Source organism: Silene latifolia, chromosome 5, assembly GCF_048544455.1.
Source record: "Silene latifolia isolate original U9 population chromosome 5, ASM4854445v1, whole genome shotgun sequence".
In the NCBI taxonomy this organism is placed as follows: domain Eukaryota; kingdom Viridiplantae; phylum Streptophyta; class Magnoliopsida; order Caryophyllales; family Caryophyllaceae; genus Silene; species Silene latifolia.
The window spans coordinates 32932525-32950340 of NC_133530.1; the positions used below are offsets into that span (position 1 = coordinate 32932525).

Here is a 17816-nt window from a genome sequence, read left to right on the forward strand (position 1 = left end):
GAGACTTTTTCATAAGAATAAAGGGTTTGACCAATCTAACGGCAAAACTAACGGAAATATATTTGAAGTCCTTAACTGGAATATTTAAAAGTTCGGGTCCTTAACTGTAAAAAATCTCAAAGTATAATCCCTTGTCTTACCCTTATCTCGTTTAGTTTCAGTTCAATTCGAATTGAGTCGGATTTCGAGTATTATTCCGGTAACTGATATCAAAGGTAATTTTGTAAGCAAAGAGAGATTTTTTTTCTAAGCTAAAAAACAATACACCAGGAGAAGAAAAACATTAAACTCGTTACTATTTAATTTCTTGAAACTTTGTTAAGGAGCACCCAGGAATCTTGACAAGGCTGGCAGTACAAAGCATGACGAATGTATACATTGGCAATAGCACTTTCTTGAAGGGTATCGTTGTGTTATCTCGTTGATCATACCATATCAGATCCCCGAAACCATAACAATCTTCAAGCAGTAAACGATTGCGTCCGTCTTTCGAACGACCAATAAGACGTTTCCATAAAAGATCTTTAGGAAGATGAAACATCTTCTTCCATGAACCGTGTTGTTCGAGAATCCAAACATCACTGGAGAAATAACCAACACGTAGGTATAACTGTCCATCCAACTCTCCCAATTTAATAAAATTCTTGAGTAGAAAAGGAAAATATAGGTCGTCTCTCCATTTCTCTGTAACAACATCAAAACGAGCAATTCGATAATCATTACAAGCTCGAGACCTTATTTCGCCTACTAATATCTCAGCTGAAACAAGATAGTGTAGCATATTGTCTTTAAATATTACACTTTGTCGGTTTTGCCATCTTCTTCCGGTTGATACTCGAGTAGGAGTAGTAGTAGGACAGCTCCATAAATCAGCCTTCACGCTGTATATACACGCATCTATGTTACCCTCTGTCCAATCCCTACTAGTCACTACTATCTTATAATCGTCGTGATCACTATCGTACCCAAAACCATATGATAAGCCATAGTCCTTCCAAATCTTCTCCGAGCAAGGAAGGATTGATTTGAATTTACCCGTTGTAGGGTTACATATAAGGAAGTACCTAACCGTGTAATGAGGCCCAAACACGGCGGTGCCATGATCCCATCCCGGAACTTTGAAACAAACTAAGCCGTTGCAAGAGCCGATAACATCTGTAATGCGATCATGTATTATCACATCATCTGGCCAATTCAATTTGGTGCGATCATGTATTATCACATCATCTGGCCAATTCAATTTGGTACATTTAAGGGGGTGATCAATATCATAAACAATATGAAGGCTTTGAGTACAAACAAGGACACGATTTTGTCGTGAGTTATTGGGTTCGAGGGATTTATTAAGATGGAGTTTAGTAAAGTGGGGGCTTTCGATAAGATTGTACCACTCCTTGCATACGCACTTGAAGCGTACGACTGATTTAGCCGGTAACCAAACCAGTATTTCGAGGATCAGATCTAATGGTATTTGACGGGATACCCTTCTATTTTCGAATAGTCGAGAAATTAAGTTTATGATTCTCAATGATACCCTACTCAAAGTATATACTTCCTTCGTCCCAATCATTTTTGTACTTTTGTGTTTGATTAAATTACCTTGCACAAAGACACAAAAGTTTACAACGAATGTAACATATAATTGTATAACTATATATATACACACATAGCAGGAACTATACTAAGATTAGGAACGCGATTTCTATAAGGATTGTAATTTCGATTGAGTTTCCAAATATAACCGGGTTATCTAATATAATATGATGTGTTTTTGATTTAGACGGGTAGCCTGGTTAAATCATCGACTTAACCCCGTCATAACTCATAACACATCAGGGCTTCCGCCGAGGGACATACAAGGCTCAACATTAGGCAGTTGGATAACAAAAGAAACGCTGCTTCCAAGGGAGGATAAATCTTGTTTTGATTGCTTGTTAACTGAATCAATCCAACGTGCTGAAATTAAATTTAAGAATAAAATATAGATTCTCAAAAAGATAATAACAAACAAAAAAAATGGATAATTTATAATTGGATAATTTAGTTTTCAAGTGTCCATATATTACTGAAATGCTCCATGAATAACCAACCCCCCCTATAAATTCCCCCACACTTTCAATCATTTCTCATTTTCATTTTCATTCATTCTCTTTTCTTTGTTTCTTTTTATTCAAGTTTGTTATTATTATTACTAACCCAACATCAACATGGTGAATCCCGATACTATTCGAAACATCCTTGGAATCATTGGTTCGTCCTTGCTATTTCGCCTTCTTTTCTGTTTACGTCGAAATTCATAATCAACATTTACCATATTGTTATACTGCTTATGCATATTATTGTTATACGCTTATTTCTGCTCGTATGTTCACTAAATTTACGCTTCGTTGCTTTAATCTTGAATATATGCATCATGTTATGAATTCATAAGAATTGTAATTCATCAAGAAGTTTTAATCATAGTTTGATGCCTGTTTCAAGTATATTTTACAGCAGAAAATAAGGGAAAACGGAATTACTATGGAGCGTAAGTTAGTAATATTATGGTTATATCTATCATTGTTTTAGTTACAAGTACCAAGGAGTACGATTCTTGGCTGCTTCACGCTTTTCGCACTTGCGTATTTTCTGCTATAATCATTTTTTTAATTTGGATTTGTTATTTTGCAGGCAATGTCACCTCTTTCCTCTTGTTTCTTTCCCCAGCGTATGTCACGCTTAATCAATAATCGAAACGTGAATTACTTGTGTTCTGATTCAAATTTCGATCTAGAATTACATGATGGTTGTTTTTAATTGTAACAGTCCAACAATATGGAGGATATGGAAGAACAAATCAGTGGAAGAATTTAAGTTCCACCCAATTATTGCAGGCATCATGAACTGTGTTATGTGGGTCTTCTACTCGATGCCCTTTGTTCATCCTCACAGCATTCTCGTCACCACTGTTAACAGTCTTGGATTGGTTATGTACATCGTCTTTAACATCATCTACTTGACGTATGCTGATGGCAAGAAAAGGGTATACATACACTCATCTTATTTTCTACTCCTGCTTGATATATTTTCCTTGCTTTAGGGTTTTGGGTTGTTTCTAATTTTCGATTTTACTGAGTTTTTACTGGAATAATTAGTTTTTACTGAGTTTTCATATATATTAACATGAGACGGTCTCTAGAGAGACTAACATATATTATATACCCTTTTTTCGAGTTTGTGGTATATTGTGTATAAATTTAATTGAAGGAATGGATTACATGTTTGGTTTAATTTGATTTACTGATCAATATCTATGTCTGCAATGTATTAGAGATCAATGTCCTTGTACTATATCGCGGAGGTGATATTCTTGGCGGCATTAGCCTGTATCACGATGCTGGTATTTCACACCCATGATCACAGGTCGACTTTTGTTGGTATCTTTTGCGACATCTTCGGGATCATTCTATATGGTTCACCTCTCACTATCATGGTATATATACATTATCTTACTAATTTTTACATTGTCATAATATTATATACTTATACGTCAAGGTTATTCATTAAACTATGATTATGTGTCTGGAACAGTGGAAAGTTATAAAGACGAAGAGTGTTGAATTCATGCCACCGTCTCTATCTCTTGCTGGTTTCCTTAATGGAGTTGTTTGGAGTGCATACGCCTTAGTCAGATTTGATCTCTACATTCTGGTATAAATCCAGATACACCAATATGTTTTGTCTAATGCTCGTTGTTTTGGGATATAATTTTGTATCTGATTATGTTGTTACAGATTGGCAATGGAATTGGAGGAATACTTGGGTTTTGCCAGCTAGTCTTGTATGCTTGCTATTACAGTTCGACACCGAAGAAGGGGAAGGGGATGGAGGTAGAGGAGGAGAGCAATATACCGAAACAACCCCAGATTGAGCTCAGCACCGGACCTCACGCTGTCTAAATTGTCGATGTCAATTCTTCACTATAGTATGCTTTAGTTTTTGGAAATACAATTATGTTAAGAAATGCTTCTTTTGTTTACTTTTAATAGGTCAAAAAGACAAAAATAGCAACTTTGTTTATGCAAATGTCGAAATAATTTTCATGCGGTTTCTCCATAAGAAAAGCCATCTATTTTAATATAAGAAGGTTACATTTACATGCGTTTTTGAGACATTTGACAATATCTACGTAGTATACTTTTGATTGGCTGGTGAGTTTCTATATGTGGGATCCGCCATGTTTCCTAAACTATTTAATTATCTTCTCTCCTCAAGCTAATTCCTCCTATTTCTATCTTTTATTTCTATTTTAATTGCTTATGGTAAAACATAAGTTAAAATGTCACAATTTACATAACTGTTGCAATTTACAATTTTACATACAGTTAATGTGTCTAACACGTCAAATGCATTTAATATAATTCTAACAAAATACAGTTGTTTATTATCTGATATTCAAATCTTCAAATATGGACTATTTATATTGTCACAGTATTGAACGCTTAATCACGCTTAATTATATGTTCATGTATCTAATAATAGTGTCTGCTATTATGACCCGTGCATTTTTTGCACGGGAATAAAACTAGTAGTTATTTGAACTAGAAGTGTAACATTGGCCTTAAGGTTACATTTTCATATGGTTTTTCCACACCCAGCGACGGAAGTGTAATATCAGTGATCACTTGAGAAAATCCACCTGCATTTAAGTCAACGTTTCTAGTGGATCTTAAGGCTTACTATTTAATTTTGCTCGATGATTTCCGTTTAGCTAAATTTTGTTCAGCTTCACTCAATTCAACTCCATTAAATTAAGTTAAGTTCGGTTCAACTCAGGTCTTTTCAGCCCAAGAAAACAAGGTTCGTCAAATGGGTCAAGTATGTATGTCAGAATATGAGGTCAAGTAAAATATGAGTCCGGTCATGGCCAAAACACGAATCAAAACTAATTTACGCGGTCTATTTTTACCGGTTCTTAAAAAATTAAATTATATTTTAATCATATTGCTTATTGAAAAAATAATGAAAACTAAAATTATTTTAATAAGGGTACAAGTGTACAACCCATTGTTTGAGAATAAGCCTTTTAGAGTTCGGGCATGATAACCCAGTGGTTGACCTGATATACGTGCTTTGCAAGCTATTACGTATATTCGGGGGTTTATCCAATGCACACCAGAGGGCGTAACCGAAAAAATGAAAATGTTTATAATGCAGAATCAGGGATGTATAATCGCAGGATCCGGTTAAGATTTTACTTTAAAAAAAAAAGTTTTTTGATAAGTTGAATCGTAAGATCCTACTAGGATCGGGATCGGTCACTACATTTTAAAACATAAAATTGTAAGATCCTACGATCCAAATCGGGAGTTTAAGAACGATGGCTCTAATTATTTATCTTTGGCTTTGAATCAATTTTGTTATCAAAACGTGGTTATAATTACCTATTTACCCTTGCCACAATTTTTTGTTGTCCCTCCTTTTCATCCACCCTGCTCTCCCACCCACCAGCAAATCACCACCTTCATCCACTCACGTCCCTCACCCCCGCCTCCTAGGTGGAGGAGTGAGTTCAATTTAGCAACCAATTTACTGAATACTCCCTCCGTCCCGGTCATTTGTTGTCCTTTCGTTTTGGCACAAAGACCAAGGAAAGAGGAAATGACCAATTACTAAATGACATGTGGATGAAATTGAGTATGAATGATCAAATTGTTCATCAAATGCAATCCTAAAATAGAAAGGACAACAAATGATTGAGACACCCCAAAATGGAAAAGGACAACAAATGACATATCATTTATTCAAATCATTACCATAACTACATATTCATCATACCATAACTACATTTGTCAAGGGTTGCAACCCTTCATGCAAATCATTACCATAGTTACAAATCTACAATTGTGTAACTATATATATGTGCTGTTGTTGATGGGAAATTTGGGATGTGTGTGCAATTCAATATCATTCGTCGAAAATAAACAATATTTTACATTCTCAATATTTACAACAGCAAATAATAGAACAAATGAAAAATGTAAATAAACAAGTTACAAAAGTAAGTTAATCACACACTGGCTTTCAGGAACAAAAGGGGTAGTGCCAGCTAGATCTGACGGAGATAAAGAGCTTGTGGTGGCAGTGCTGCCTGATTACATGGACGAGGAGTCAGTCGAGAATACATTCATATTCGTAGGAGGCGCAAAATAGGTAGGAACGGGTAGCTTTGAGGGTAGAATTGGCAAAGGAGAATCCTTGTTTAAAACATTTAGAACTTGTCTAATGGAAGGTCTTTGACTGTGGTCTGGATGACAACACCACAGACCGACAACCATTAAGCATTCAATTTGCATTGCATCAAAGACTCCTTCGAGTCGTTCATCGACAGCCTTCAGAAGAATACCTTTCCCATAGAGGGTCCATACCCATTCTATCATCCGGACCTTACTTGGCTCTAAATTGGACAGCCTTCAGAAGAATACCTTTCCCATAGAGGGTCCATACCCATTCTATCATCCGGACCTTACTTGGCTCTAAATTGGACTCGACAGGCCGCCTTCCACAAGAAATTTCAAGGGCAACCACACCAAAACTGTAAACATCAGATTGTTTGTTTGCCTTTCCTGTGACGAGACATTCTGGGGCCATGTAGCCTAGAGTACCGGCTAAAACGGTTGTCTGTGATCCAGTTAAGCCGTGATCAACTAATCTTGCTAGCCCAAAATCTCCGAGTTTTGCATTGAAATTCGAATCAAGCATGACATTACTCGATTTGATGTCTCTATGTACTACACATTGCTCCCATTCTTCATGGAGATACAGCAAGGCCGATGCCAATCCATGGGCGACTTTGTACCTAACTGTCCATGGCAATGCAACCTGTACGCGGCCATAAAGATGGTAGTCAAGACTTCCATTCGGCATAAACTCGTAAACAAGTAGAAATTCACCTCGATCATGGGACCACCCGAGAAGCTGAACCAAATTCCTATGCCTCAATCGGCTAATAACCTTCACTTCTGATACATATTCCTTTTTGCCTTGTTTGGATCCACTTGATATCCTCTTTACCGCAATTTCTCTACTAGGGTCACCCAACAAACGACCGGAGTAAACCCCTCCAAAACCTCCCTCTCCTAGCTTCCCTTCCAAGGCAAAGTTGTTGGTCGCTCGACTAAGTTCCTGATAGGTAAACCTCCTAGGCCCGGTACCTCTCTCAAAGTCATCATCATCGTCCTCACTGAAATCAATTTCATCATTTTCAGTACTCCTTCTTGGGACCCGTCTCCTCCTACAAAAAAATCCAACTATGCCCAAACCTACAAGTAAGACGAAAATACCCACCACGACGCCAGCAATCAATCCAGCTTTTGGGTTATCAATGGCATCTGGCAAGGATGAGTTGAAGTCCCAAGAAAGAATGTTATGAATCTCGGTACTTTGACCAGTAGAAGCAGAGAAACCAACTTGGATTTTTTCAGGCAAGTAAGTGCGAAGGTCAATAATATAAGAAAGGCTAGAATTGCCACCAAAAACAGGGTTATCAGCATAAGTTAGGAAAACACTTAGATTCCTTGTAGAAGAATTATATGTTACCCAAGCATTCGCTTTTCGGCCGTCGTTGATGCTACTCTTCCAGGTGACATTAGCAACTGAAACTATGGAATTGACATTTATACCAACATGATTAGGACTTGGGTCCCAAAAATTCTCGTAGCTGTCGAACTCAACAGCTACAAAGGTGTTTTTGGCTGTATCATCAAATGATTGTGGAGAAACTAATCCGAGATACCCACCAGTTGAGTTGTCAGGAACTAAAGAGTTTACAGGTGCAAGATAAAACGAGAGACCATCACCGTACTTAGAAGTGTTATCAACCGCTTTGATGATGAATGAAAAATGAGTTGTAAAATCGGTGACCTTGTTCTTGTTTTTGTCCCAAAGCTGAACTGGTCGAAAGTAATACGCTCTGCCAACGCTGCTTCCAAGGGAGGATAAATCTTGTTGATTGTTTGTTAACTGAATCACTCCACTGGAAGCAAACGAATCGTTCAAGAAGATAATGTCGCCATTTGGCTCAAAATTAGTTAAATTGAAGGACAATGATATTGTACTCGAAGTAAACAATAACAAGAGAAGCGTAACTTGAAAGACATAAATTTGAATCATTTTTGCTAAAAAATGAGATAAACATAAGCTGCTGGGATTTATATGATCCATTTTTGGAGAAGTTTGATAATAATTTGATGAAAGAAAATCGAGCAGGTAATGGAAATTACTTGGATTTTCCTGCAGCAAATAAAATGTTTCATATATAATCAAAGCAGCTATGATTAATAAAGACTTTTTCAATCTGTCTGGGTCTCCTGTGAACTGGCCATACAAGTTTAACAAGGAATACTACTATTGAATTGATAAAGTCTCAACTAAGAACAATTTTCAGCACTTGTCGACATTTTGTTATAATACTCGTCCCCTTCAATCCTTCTCAAGTAGTCAACTGTAACCCATTGTTTGATGTTTCACTCGAAACAACTAACAAGTACTCCGTAGCAAATTAAAAAAAAAAAATAAAAAAAAAAAATAAAAAAAAAAGTTGTGTCTGTCTTCTAACAACATTTTGAATTGTTATTAGACGGCTCTGATATATCTTATAAAGTATTCTCTCCGTCCTTGTTATTTGTTTACCCACTCATTTCTTTGGGTCTCTTTCATTTGTTTACCAATCTAATACTGGGCATGCTTCAAATGGGTAAATTCATTTGTTTACCTACTCCATTTTTTTTGAGAGAAAAGATTTATATTTTATTCCGAAACAAAGCGGGCATCCGACTCAACAAAATTAGCAACCACCTCAGGTCCCGAGTTTACCCATATTCTGGTCGAATAAACAAGAGGACGGAGGTGCGCCATACAAAACTAAACTCGACAACCGCAAAATAGCTATCCAAACATATTCCCAAGGTAGTTAGCAGGTACCTCCTTCGATTTCAACATAATGATCAGCAACAGGTAATCAACTACCTCCTTCGATTTCAACATAATGATCAGCAACAGGTAATCCGATTCGAGCACCACATGAGATAGCTCCATTTGCCTAGCCATAGACAGACCGAACTCCATTTTTTGTCTCTCTTTCATTTCCACATTCATTATTGTTCACTTCTCATCCAATAACAATAACCCCAAATAATCTCCTCCACTTCCCTTGATATTTGTGGCAAAAACAAAGGTAAACAAAAGACTGGAACGAAGGGAGTATCATTTAAGGTCAAATACGAGCCTTTTTTACACATTAATACTGGTTTGCGAGTTATACACCACTAATCAAAAAAGTTACACGACTGTTACACCATTAATCAAAAGCTGACAAACATCTATACCATGACCTTAACAACCCACATTACATCCCAAAATCAAGGTCTAACAAATATATTCCGAGAGAAATAACAAGACAGCATTACAAAAAAAATATAAAAAAAAAAACTAAAATACAGTAGATAAATAGAGACAAGAAAACCGAACTTCACCTACAAAACACAGGAGCATCCCAAACACTATGTGGGTACAACAGTGGCTGATTTTGGCAATGCTCGCAAGAGAAATACACCAACTACTATGACGAAGAACACCAATTGTATAACAAGGTATGAACTATATTTACCAATCCGGCTTCGCATATCCTGAAGTTTTTCATCTTCTGTCATATCTGTATCTAAGTTAACCAACTTAGATTGACTCTTTAGAATAGAACCTTCATTTCTAACGTCTGCAATCAATTTCCGGGACGCAACAAAATTTTGGTCCCTCAGAAACTTGATTTGATCCTCAATGAGAACACCTAAATCTTTTCTAGACCCCGTCATCACAACATGCTGAACTTCAGCTTCGACTTTTAGTTTAAAGACGTTTTCTAGCTCGGCTTCCATCTCTTGCCACAGGTTGCGCTGAAACTCAATGGGGCCTCTTTCATCAGCTTGAGGTGATGACTTCATAATCATTGTTTTCACCATCTTTTTAAGTTCAATTACCTTTAGATCTTTTTCTTTGAGCCTAACTTGTGCTTCTTCCAGCTGGTTTTCAAGGGTTTGGACATAGTCAAACTCTTCATTTGAGCTGTAACGGTGATCCACACCTGTCGCCGTGCTCGAGTCATCACACAAAGAATGGACACCCTTACCAATCTCCTTGAACAATTGAACTTCTGCAAGAGTTGCACACACAAGGCTTTCATAATTGTTTCTAGACAACTTGAGAACTTTTACAAGGTGCAGCAAAAGCATATACGAGTATACAACAATTTGGTCTCCACAATTGGACGAGTCCAGAGCAAATAAAAATAGGTTGCATGCTAAGGCAAATGAACGAGAAACACAAGGAGAGAAACTCCAAAAACAATACTACTCCGTATCTCTTATTAAAGAAGCCTTTTTTTTTCTTCATAATTTACGAACGGTATCACTCAAAGTTTGGATTTTGTTTCCTATTTCCTGATTGGGATGAGTCGCCACTTATTCCCTATTTCCTAATTTGGTAAGCTTTTAGCACGAACTCCCTCCGGTCGTATTTAAGGAGCAGCAAAATAAAAAGGGTACAAACGCCAACTTCTCTTGTTTAAGACAAGTTTTCCAATTACAATGCAAATAACTGAGATAAGTTGCAATCGTGTTGCTTCCTTCCGTAAAAGAAACCTAGTGAATCTGACTCAATGGACTAAAAGAAAGAAGGGAATTCAAATGAATGGACTAAAAACAGAATATGTAGTGAAACAAATGAATGATAAGACCAAAGTGTCGTGGTTATATTTTCATTATTTACATCCATTGTCACTCACTTAAAAGTTAAAACCAGAACCTACACCATTAAAAATTAAAATGCCCAAGTAACATAATCCAACCCCACCTAAATCACAATTAACCTACCGTAATCCTAATTTACCTTACCTATTCCTTCACAACACACACGATCCAATCTTTCTCTCCTCCATTAACAACACCTCCCCTCCACCAATCACATTTTCGATCACCCTAGCAAACCACCAGTGACACCTCACTCCTTCCCTTCCACGAACCCATCAACCCTCCCCACCTTCGAAAATGCCCTTACCCCTCTGAATACCATAGGTCTTAAGTTCTGACCCATATGGGCAACCATAATTTATTATAACCATCACCCCATAAAATGCTTCTACTCCGGACATTGCAATACTAATCAGGTATATTTAGAAGACGTAAATTCAATTCTCGAATTTTAGGCAGATCATCCAGTCTATGATGAGATAAACAGGAAGAAACACTCTGGTACATTATAAAGGCATTATGACTGTATTCAAACTTCAAAGTAAATTAGAGACCATACACAGAAAATATTGTGATGCGAACTGGATATATCTGTGTAAACAGTAAATCAATAAAGTAAACAGCAAAAGCACACATAAATTGTCCAAACGTTGAAAGCATACCTCTTTCAAGCGCTTCTTGAGCAGACTGTAGAAGCATAATGGAGTTGATTAGTGGCTCACAGTCTCTTGATACCTGCTGATCCTTACTTTGACACATAGTAGCACTGCATGACAATTCGACTGAACGATCCGGTGAAACATTGCCATTTTTTCTATGACCAGCTGCAGCAGCTAAAAGTTTTTTGTAAGCCTGCACTTCACTAGCTAGATGATCATTATCATCTTCTTCATTGTAGTTACCACTTTGAACTTGATCGCTATTTACAGAAGAAGAACCCCTTCTAAACACAGAACTATAACTCCTCGAATCAGATTCCATGCTAGAAAGTGAATTTTCTTTCTCGACATTAATTCTTTCACCTCGGGGTTTCTTACTAGTGTCAACCTGGGAGTTACCTTTGGCTAATTGAGACCGTTGACCCGAGCTATTCAAATGCCGACCACTCACATTCTTTAACCTATGCTTCTCCCGCTGATGATCATGCTTATACTTGGGAGCACTAGCAGCTGTTGATGATTTGCTACTCCTATCGTCACTGTCATCAGCCCCTGCGCTAAATGTAGTACCAAGGGCAACTGGGTAACTTGAGCTTGGAGTAGGGTTGGAAAACAAATCCACGTGTCCTGGACTATTAACAAATGCACAAGTGGATGAGACTGAGCCATCATTTGATTTCTTTACTTCTAAAATGTTTGAGGACCCTCTTTTCAGCACTTTAGTAGAATCTACATTGGAGGTTGATTCCTTGGTGAACTCTCTTCTAATTCTTCGCCACTTTTTAAGTCCATGTCCCTTGGTAGTTTGAGGAGAGTTTGGGGAGAAAGGCAGTAGCTCCGAATTTACAGCTTCTGTCCCTTTGGAATTGTTAGCGGACATGTCATCTACATGTTCATGGGAAGCAAAAAAGTTGGAGTCATTGTGATCAATGGAACCCAACTTTTGAATGGATGCGATTGATGACTCCTTATTACTTGAATTGAGAATATGATGATCATGAGGAGTATGATCATTCTTCTCTGCATGAGTAGAGCCACCATTTACTTGTATCTCGACTTCCTCATTCACTTCATCATTGCTGTCAACAGGTTCTTGCTTTGAGAACCTCTCTTCATCAAGCAAATGAGAAGAAGCCTCCGTTTCTGATGAAAATCACAGCATAATATGATACATGTAAGATCAACAAAAGATTTTTTTTTTTCCAAAAAGATAAAAAAAAGGCAAGTTTATGAGAAATTCTTACCCGGCAAAGCCGCAAGACAGGCTTCTCCTTCAACATTTCTTGGTGCATCCTCGAAATTAGTGATACCCTGCCAATAAAGGAAAAGGAAGGAAGAAACAAAAGAGCGAGTTAGAGAGAGAAGCGCTTTGTCGGCTGCCATATTAAGCCTTGTTTAGTGAAGTAATATAAATAGCTTCTGTTAAGAAACGGGCCAGACATAATACTTATACTTCATTACATTAATGAGAACGATGTAAATATCTTGCAGTACGAGGTTTACAAAATGTCAAGTAATAACCCCCACGAAATCACAAATCACAATTTCAAGGTCTGAAAGCAACTAGATAGGTACTGTAATATGGGTACAATCTTTTTCTAATAACGACCAAAAAACGATAGTTATGAAACCACCAATTGATATGCGAATTTATTTTCGAAAAATAATGTTCGATTTTAAAGAATTTTAAAGAGCCCAAGGCATGTGGCAGGGATGATCAACAGATGCGACTAAGCATCTTACGTTATGCAAAAGATGAAATGTAAACAGGTAACAGAAATAGTTGGCAAATTTTCCCATGGTTTTTGTTCGAGAGATCATTACTTACCAAAAATATTTTTGCCAATACAGATAGCACGATAATGAGAAAACATAACTACCTCAGGAAGTTTGTTAAATAAGTTTATCGCACCATTAACATCAATATGCAAATCACTCAAATGTGGCTGAATAGAATAGAAGAGAGAAAACAACCGGCACACGCTACTTACAAGTTCCCCATCCCTTTGACAAATTTGTTCTATTTGCTGATGATGTTGCCTCAACAATGCTTGTAGACGATTATGATCATTCTCCGCAATTGCTTGAGCAAATTCCGGATAACTCTGCAAAATGCACCCCGAATACAACGGTAAGAAAAGTTGCCATCAATAACAGCTTCAAGGAGTACTAAAAGAAATTAATCCGGACCACTTCAACTTCACATTGGGTGCTACCTTTCTTTAAATTTACATAATATGTACTAAAAGAAATTATTCCATTTAAGAAGCTTCAAGGAGTAATTCTAAATTTCTAATTCCATATACAAGCTTACACTAAAGGATACACCAAAGGAATCCAAGGCGTAAGAAACTTCAAAGCCTATCAATAAAAGCAATCATCTTGAACGTTCATGGTACTCGGTTCACTTAGAAGCAGAAATATCTCACAAATACAAGAAACTGCAAGCAACTAGCTAGTAAAAACAGCTGAATCTCTAGAGAGAGTTGGTATGGTGCAAGGGCACTAATCAACTCCTTGGTCAGTACAGAAATCACTACACACTGCATTGGAAGGCAAGCATCAAACTTCTAGATACGCTAAATCCTTACTCCTCAGCCATGCTCTCAAATTTCCCTCCCAGTCTTGAATTTTCCTCCCACAACCCTGCCAAAGACCCTTTTCTCCATTGCTGGTGAAACGTCTTCCTTCCCATCCCCAGCACAAGAGCCTCACTAGTTTTTACTTTTTACGCAACAATACACCAGTACCGCTATTGCGCTAAAAGTGAGATCAAATTTCATTCTGAATGCTTTTTCATGTTTCAAACCAATCTTCAAGAAACAAGGGAACCTGAACCATACTTACATACCATACTGACTTTTGTACCTCATCATTTAACTTGAAAGCAAAGTTTAAGAAAAAAATGAAGATAAAAGAAATAGGTATACCTGAATAAGATGAGCCACAAGATTAGAATTATGCAGTATCTTATGCTGAAATGCTGCAAGGTTCATAGACGATCCATCTGGATTGAGGCCCAGCTCAGTTGTAGATGAACTGACATTATCAAAAGTTCAGAGTAAAGTAAAATCATGATTCTCAAAAGAGTATCTGACTGTGCATGCCATGTACAGTACAACAATTCAGCATATACGGAGTATAATGCAGTAATGTGAAAAATAAAATGTAGCACGCCTTTTAAATGCATCTCCTCCATCTCATGACCTCCTCAATCCTCATCCCCCTATAAACTAAGAGAATAAGAAAGCCTAAATATTTTCCCTCTAAAATGCACTCCACTAAATAAGGAAACAAATGAAATTTGATTTTCTTTCATTAAACTTTTACCCCTTTATTAACCTTTTCATGAAACTATATTTTACAATCAAATTCTAAACTATAATTTTTTAATTAGAATAAAATAAATTTGGTATGAAACCATCAGCTACAAGTTGTTAATTTTCATTGGTGTTAGTATAAGAGAATGATTTAATATACTTCCTATAAAACAGCACTATAAACTGTTATTATAATTAGTTTAATGATAAAAAGAGTAATTAAAAAAAATTGATAAAAATTATAAAATGAAATAACTAGCTTCGAGTAAAAAAGAATACTTTCATTAAAATACATATTTCATTACATTACTCAAGTTTTTTGATTAGTTATGCAGACCAATTATTTTCTCAAATTAAAGTACAATGAAGTGAATTTTGAAAATTAAAAAGGTGTAAATTTAATCTATAAGTAATACATAAAAAGTTAAAAACTAAAAGTACCATGGTGCATGCATTGTGCGGGATCTAAACTAGTTTAGCTAACAACTAGAATCAATCATTTTGGTTATCGAGCTAAACACTAAGTCTTGCAAGATATCTCAACACCATGCATGCAAAGTCAAAAAATCGATAAAACAGATCAATGATGTGCCAACATTCAAATGTTGAACAAATAGGCAACGTCATAGAAATGAAAATGAACAAAAGGCAAATTGGCTCAAAACATAGCACATATGACGTGTATGCAAATGGTAAAGAAGGTTCTGGTTTCAAGAAGGCGGAAAAGAAAAATCTGAGAGGCAGACAGATTAATCTTTTACTCTTTTCCCTGTTACTTTTGGTCCTTTTGGATACGGTATGGTTATAGACAATAGCAAACTGGTAATTAGTATTGTTCAGTATATGAATTATAATATTTCCCTGTTACTTTAGAATAGACTTTCCATAGTATGAAGATATAAAGCATGGTGAGGCAAGACGCTTGAATGCTTCATAGAAGACCTGAGATGATCTTTTGACTAGGAAACTTTGGGTGGATATGGAGAGTGTAGAATTGTGCGGTGAGGAGGACAGAGTAAGACAACAAATTGGTGTGATCAGAAAAGGGAACATCAATGTTCGTGAGAAGGCTAAGGTGGATGATATTAGCTTTTGAAATTATCTTTGAGATGATAAAATGGATATCAAGTCTCAATTACCACCATATGGAGAAAAAAAATTTAGGACATATGAAGGTTCCTATGTCAGGTCAAGGTGTTCAACGTAATAAGGACCCTCTGGGCACCTCTACTCTTGGGCCATATACTTCGGCTCAGTTAAAAGTATCCCACATAATCATGTGTCCAAAAGCAGAGCTCAATAATATTATTAACCAACTCATGTTTGCAGCTTAAAATGAAGTGTCAAGTATCACATCCATATTAAACTGCCATGTATCAATTAACAGGTGGGTGAGGTAATATGGGAAGTAGAAATTACATAGCTCTAAGAACAAGGAGGACAGACACCATGATAATAACAAGGAATCTTGACCAAGGGTGTAATTTAAAATAAAGGTAAGTAAACCCTGGAACTTCAATCAAATTGTTCTAGATGAAGAAAAAAAAAATGATCGGGCGTATTATGCCCTTGCTAGTTGAGTCCTATATACACAGGCAAAATGGCATTCATTTTTTTTCACTAAAAAACCATGTCTGTCACGTACCCAAATCTTGCTACTTGCCTCTGCATCTAAGTATATAGACTCAAACCACAAGATTCACATCTAACAGCAGCGGATAAGAAGGATAGGTTACATCCTATCCCGAAACCAAGATCACACGATGGCTCAGTTCCGAAAATGGACAACATTATCTCTCCACTTCCACACACACCGACAACCCATCAACTAAACCTCCATTTTTACTCCTAAGGTTCATACCAACTCAAATTATAGTCATTAACAGCCAGTCAAAGATCTGTTTCCTACGACGACGGATTTCGGGGTGGGAAAGGGTAAGCCTACCACGTAATCCTTCCAATAACAATGAACTTAGTGGACCCAAAATTATACTACAGCATCAACTAGATCGTCCTAATTAACACTAACTACATAAAAAAAAAGATCCAACTTTTAGCAGAATTAATAAAAAAATAGCACCAAAACAAAAGAACTACCTAGAAATGGGAGCAGAATCAGACACAACTACAATCAAATCACCCTCTTGAACACCAACTTCACTCAACTTTTCATCATTCTTCATCTCCTTCCCATCATACAAAAGCTCTTGCTGCTGTAACAACAGTAAAACCATCATTTAACTTTAATCAAGCTCAAATTTTTACCATAAACAAAAAAAAAAAAAAAAAAAAAAAAAAAAAAAAAAACTGCAATTATGAACCATTTATTAATCATACCTCGACATTGAGCGAAGCTTTGATATCTCCAACCTGAAAAATTAAAATTGATAAAATTAGGCGTAATTGAGGGGAAATTGAGAGAAATTAGGGTTAAAGAATGAGAAAGTACAAGATGATTGGGGTCGACATCTAAGGTGATGATCTGTTTATCGAGGGTTAAGACGTTGATCTTCATATGAAATTGGGGGAATTGAATTCAGAATGTGGAGAATAATTGATTGATTGGGGAATTTAATTAAAAGTAATAATTAGGGTTAAGAAGATGATGGTTGAATAATGAGAGTCGCATGGGGTGTAATTATTTGTGTGTCGGGAAAATGAAGAGGTGGAGATGACGTGACTTGAACAAGAGAGGGAAAACGAACCAGTCCTGTGTGTCAGCACATGTGCGGGGAGGAGTTTACACAACGGTTATTAACATTTCTTGTAGAGGTTTGGGCTGACGGTTTTCGGGTTTGGTCGTGCTGCTATAAGGCGTAGGCGTAGCCACGTAGACGGTTTTCTTGTTCTTATAAAAAAAAGGCAAAATCTCATCAAGACGCAAGACTATCCGTCATGTTCAAGACGGATAGTCTTCTCTCACAAGACGCAGTTTAATATGTATGGGTGCTCCATTTTTCCTCCCACTTGTCAACCCACTTGCTTTATTGTGAGAGGTCTTCAACTTGTGACGGATATTGTTCGTCACAAGCAAGACGCTTTGTAAAAAAAAAGGC

At 36.8% G+C, this 17816-nt stretch overlaps 4 protein-coding genes across 7 annotated transcripts; 1 reads left to right on the plus strand and 3 right to left on the minus strand.

The window, feature by feature from the left end:
• Positions 1-295: 295 nt before the first annotated feature.
• Positions 296-2079, minus strand: LOC141655189 (F-box/kelch-repeat protein At3g06240-like). Its single transcript, XM_074462280.1, has 3 exons — positions 2067-2079; positions 1858-1956; positions 296-1155 (listed from the first exon to the last, which is right to left on the minus strand). The coding sequence occupies exons 1-3, from the start codon at positions 2077-2079 to the stop codon at positions 296-298; spliced, it is 972 nt and encodes a 323-aa protein (XP_074318381.1).
• LOC141657205 (bidirectional sugar transporter SWEET4-like) lies at positions 2013-4136 on the plus strand. Its single transcript, XM_074464355.1, has 6 exons — positions 2013-2250; positions 2671-2707; positions 2806-3022; positions 3311-3472; positions 3571-3690; positions 3774-4136. The coding sequence occupies exons 1-6, from the start codon at positions 2208-2210 to the stop codon at positions 3936-3938; spliced, it is 744 nt and encodes a 247-aa protein (XP_074320456.1). The 5' UTR covers positions 2013-2207; the 3' UTR covers positions 3939-4136.
• Positions 4137-6134: 1998 nt separating this feature from the next.
• On the minus strand, positions 6135-9105 carry LOC141655190 (L-type lectin-domain containing receptor kinase IX.1-like). Its single transcript, XM_074462281.1, has 3 exons — positions 8962-9105; positions 6510-8271; positions 6135-6436 (listed from the first exon to the last, which is right to left on the minus strand). Exons 1-3 carry the CDS (start codon positions 9103-9105, stop codon positions 6135-6137), a joined length of 2208 nt encoding a protein of 735 aa, XP_074318382.1.
• Positions 9106-9215: 110 nt separating this feature from the next.
• On the minus strand, positions 9216-17533 carry LOC141657206 (WPP domain-interacting protein 1-like). Of its 4 annotated transcripts, none has more exons than XM_074464358.1 (8): positions 17466-17533; positions 17098-17130; positions 16858-16973; positions 14371-14479; positions 13432-13545; positions 12685-12751; positions 11444-12583; positions 9216-10186 (listed from the first exon to the last, which is right to left on the minus strand). In XM_074464358.1, exons 3-8 carry the CDS (start codon positions 16941-16943, stop codon positions 9540-9542), a joined length of 2163 nt encoding a protein of 720 aa, XP_074320459.1. In that variant the 5' UTR covers positions 16944-16973; positions 17098-17130; positions 17466-17533; the 3' UTR covers positions 9216-9539. The 4 variants fall into 4 exon arrangements, with proteins under 4 accessions (XP_074320459.1, XP_074320460.1, XP_074320458.1 ...); XM_074464359.1 differs by having other exon boundaries at positions 16858-16970; positions 17466-17509; XM_074464357.1 differs by having other exon boundaries at positions 16858-16970; positions 17210-17494.
• Positions 17534-17816: the final 283 nt, after the last annotated feature.

Bases quoted from the DNA above. Each gene is read 5' to 3' on its own strand.
- LOC141657205 (XM_074464355.1), top strand. From the start codon at position 2,208: ATGGTGAATCCCGATACTATTCGAAACATCCTTGGAATCATTG. The intron at 2,251-2,670 runs GTTCGTCCTTGC...GTTATTTTGCAG, and splicing joins AAACATCCTTGGAATCATTG to GCAATGTCACCTCTTTCCTC. The intron at 3,691-3,773 runs GTATAAATCCAG...ATGTTGTTACAG, and splicing joins GATTTGATCTCTACATTCTG to ATTGGCAATGGAATTGGAGG.
- LOC141655189 (XM_074462280.1), bottom strand. The intron at 1,156-1,857 runs GTATGTCCCTCG...ATCGCATTACAG, and splicing joins ACTGCCTAATGTTGAGCCTT to ATGTTATCGGCTCTTGCAAC.
- LOC141657206 (XM_074464356.1), bottom strand. From the start codon at position 17,275: ATGAAGATCAACGTCTTAACCCTCGATAAACAGATCATCACCTTAGAT. The intron at 17,131-17,209 runs GTACTTTCTCAT...TTAATTTTTCAG, and splicing joins ATGTCGACCCCAATCATCTT to GTTGGAGATATCAAAGCTTC. The intron at 16,974-17,097 runs GTATGATTAATA...CTGTTGTTACAG, and splicing joins AAGCTTCGCTCAATGTCGAG to CAGCAAGAGCTTTTGTATGA.
- LOC141655190 (XM_074462281.1), bottom strand. From the start codon at position 9,105: ATGGAGTTCGGTCTGTCTATGGCTAGGCAAATGGAGCTATCTCATGTG. The intron at 8,272-8,961 runs GTACCTGCTAAC...TATTTGCTGCAG, and splicing joins TTATGTTGAAATCGAAGGAG to GAAAATCCAAGTAATTTCCA. The intron at 6,437-6,509 runs GTAAGGTCCGGA...TGTCCAATTTAG, and splicing joins CGAGTCCAATTTAGAGCCAA to AGCCAAGTAAGGTCCGGATG.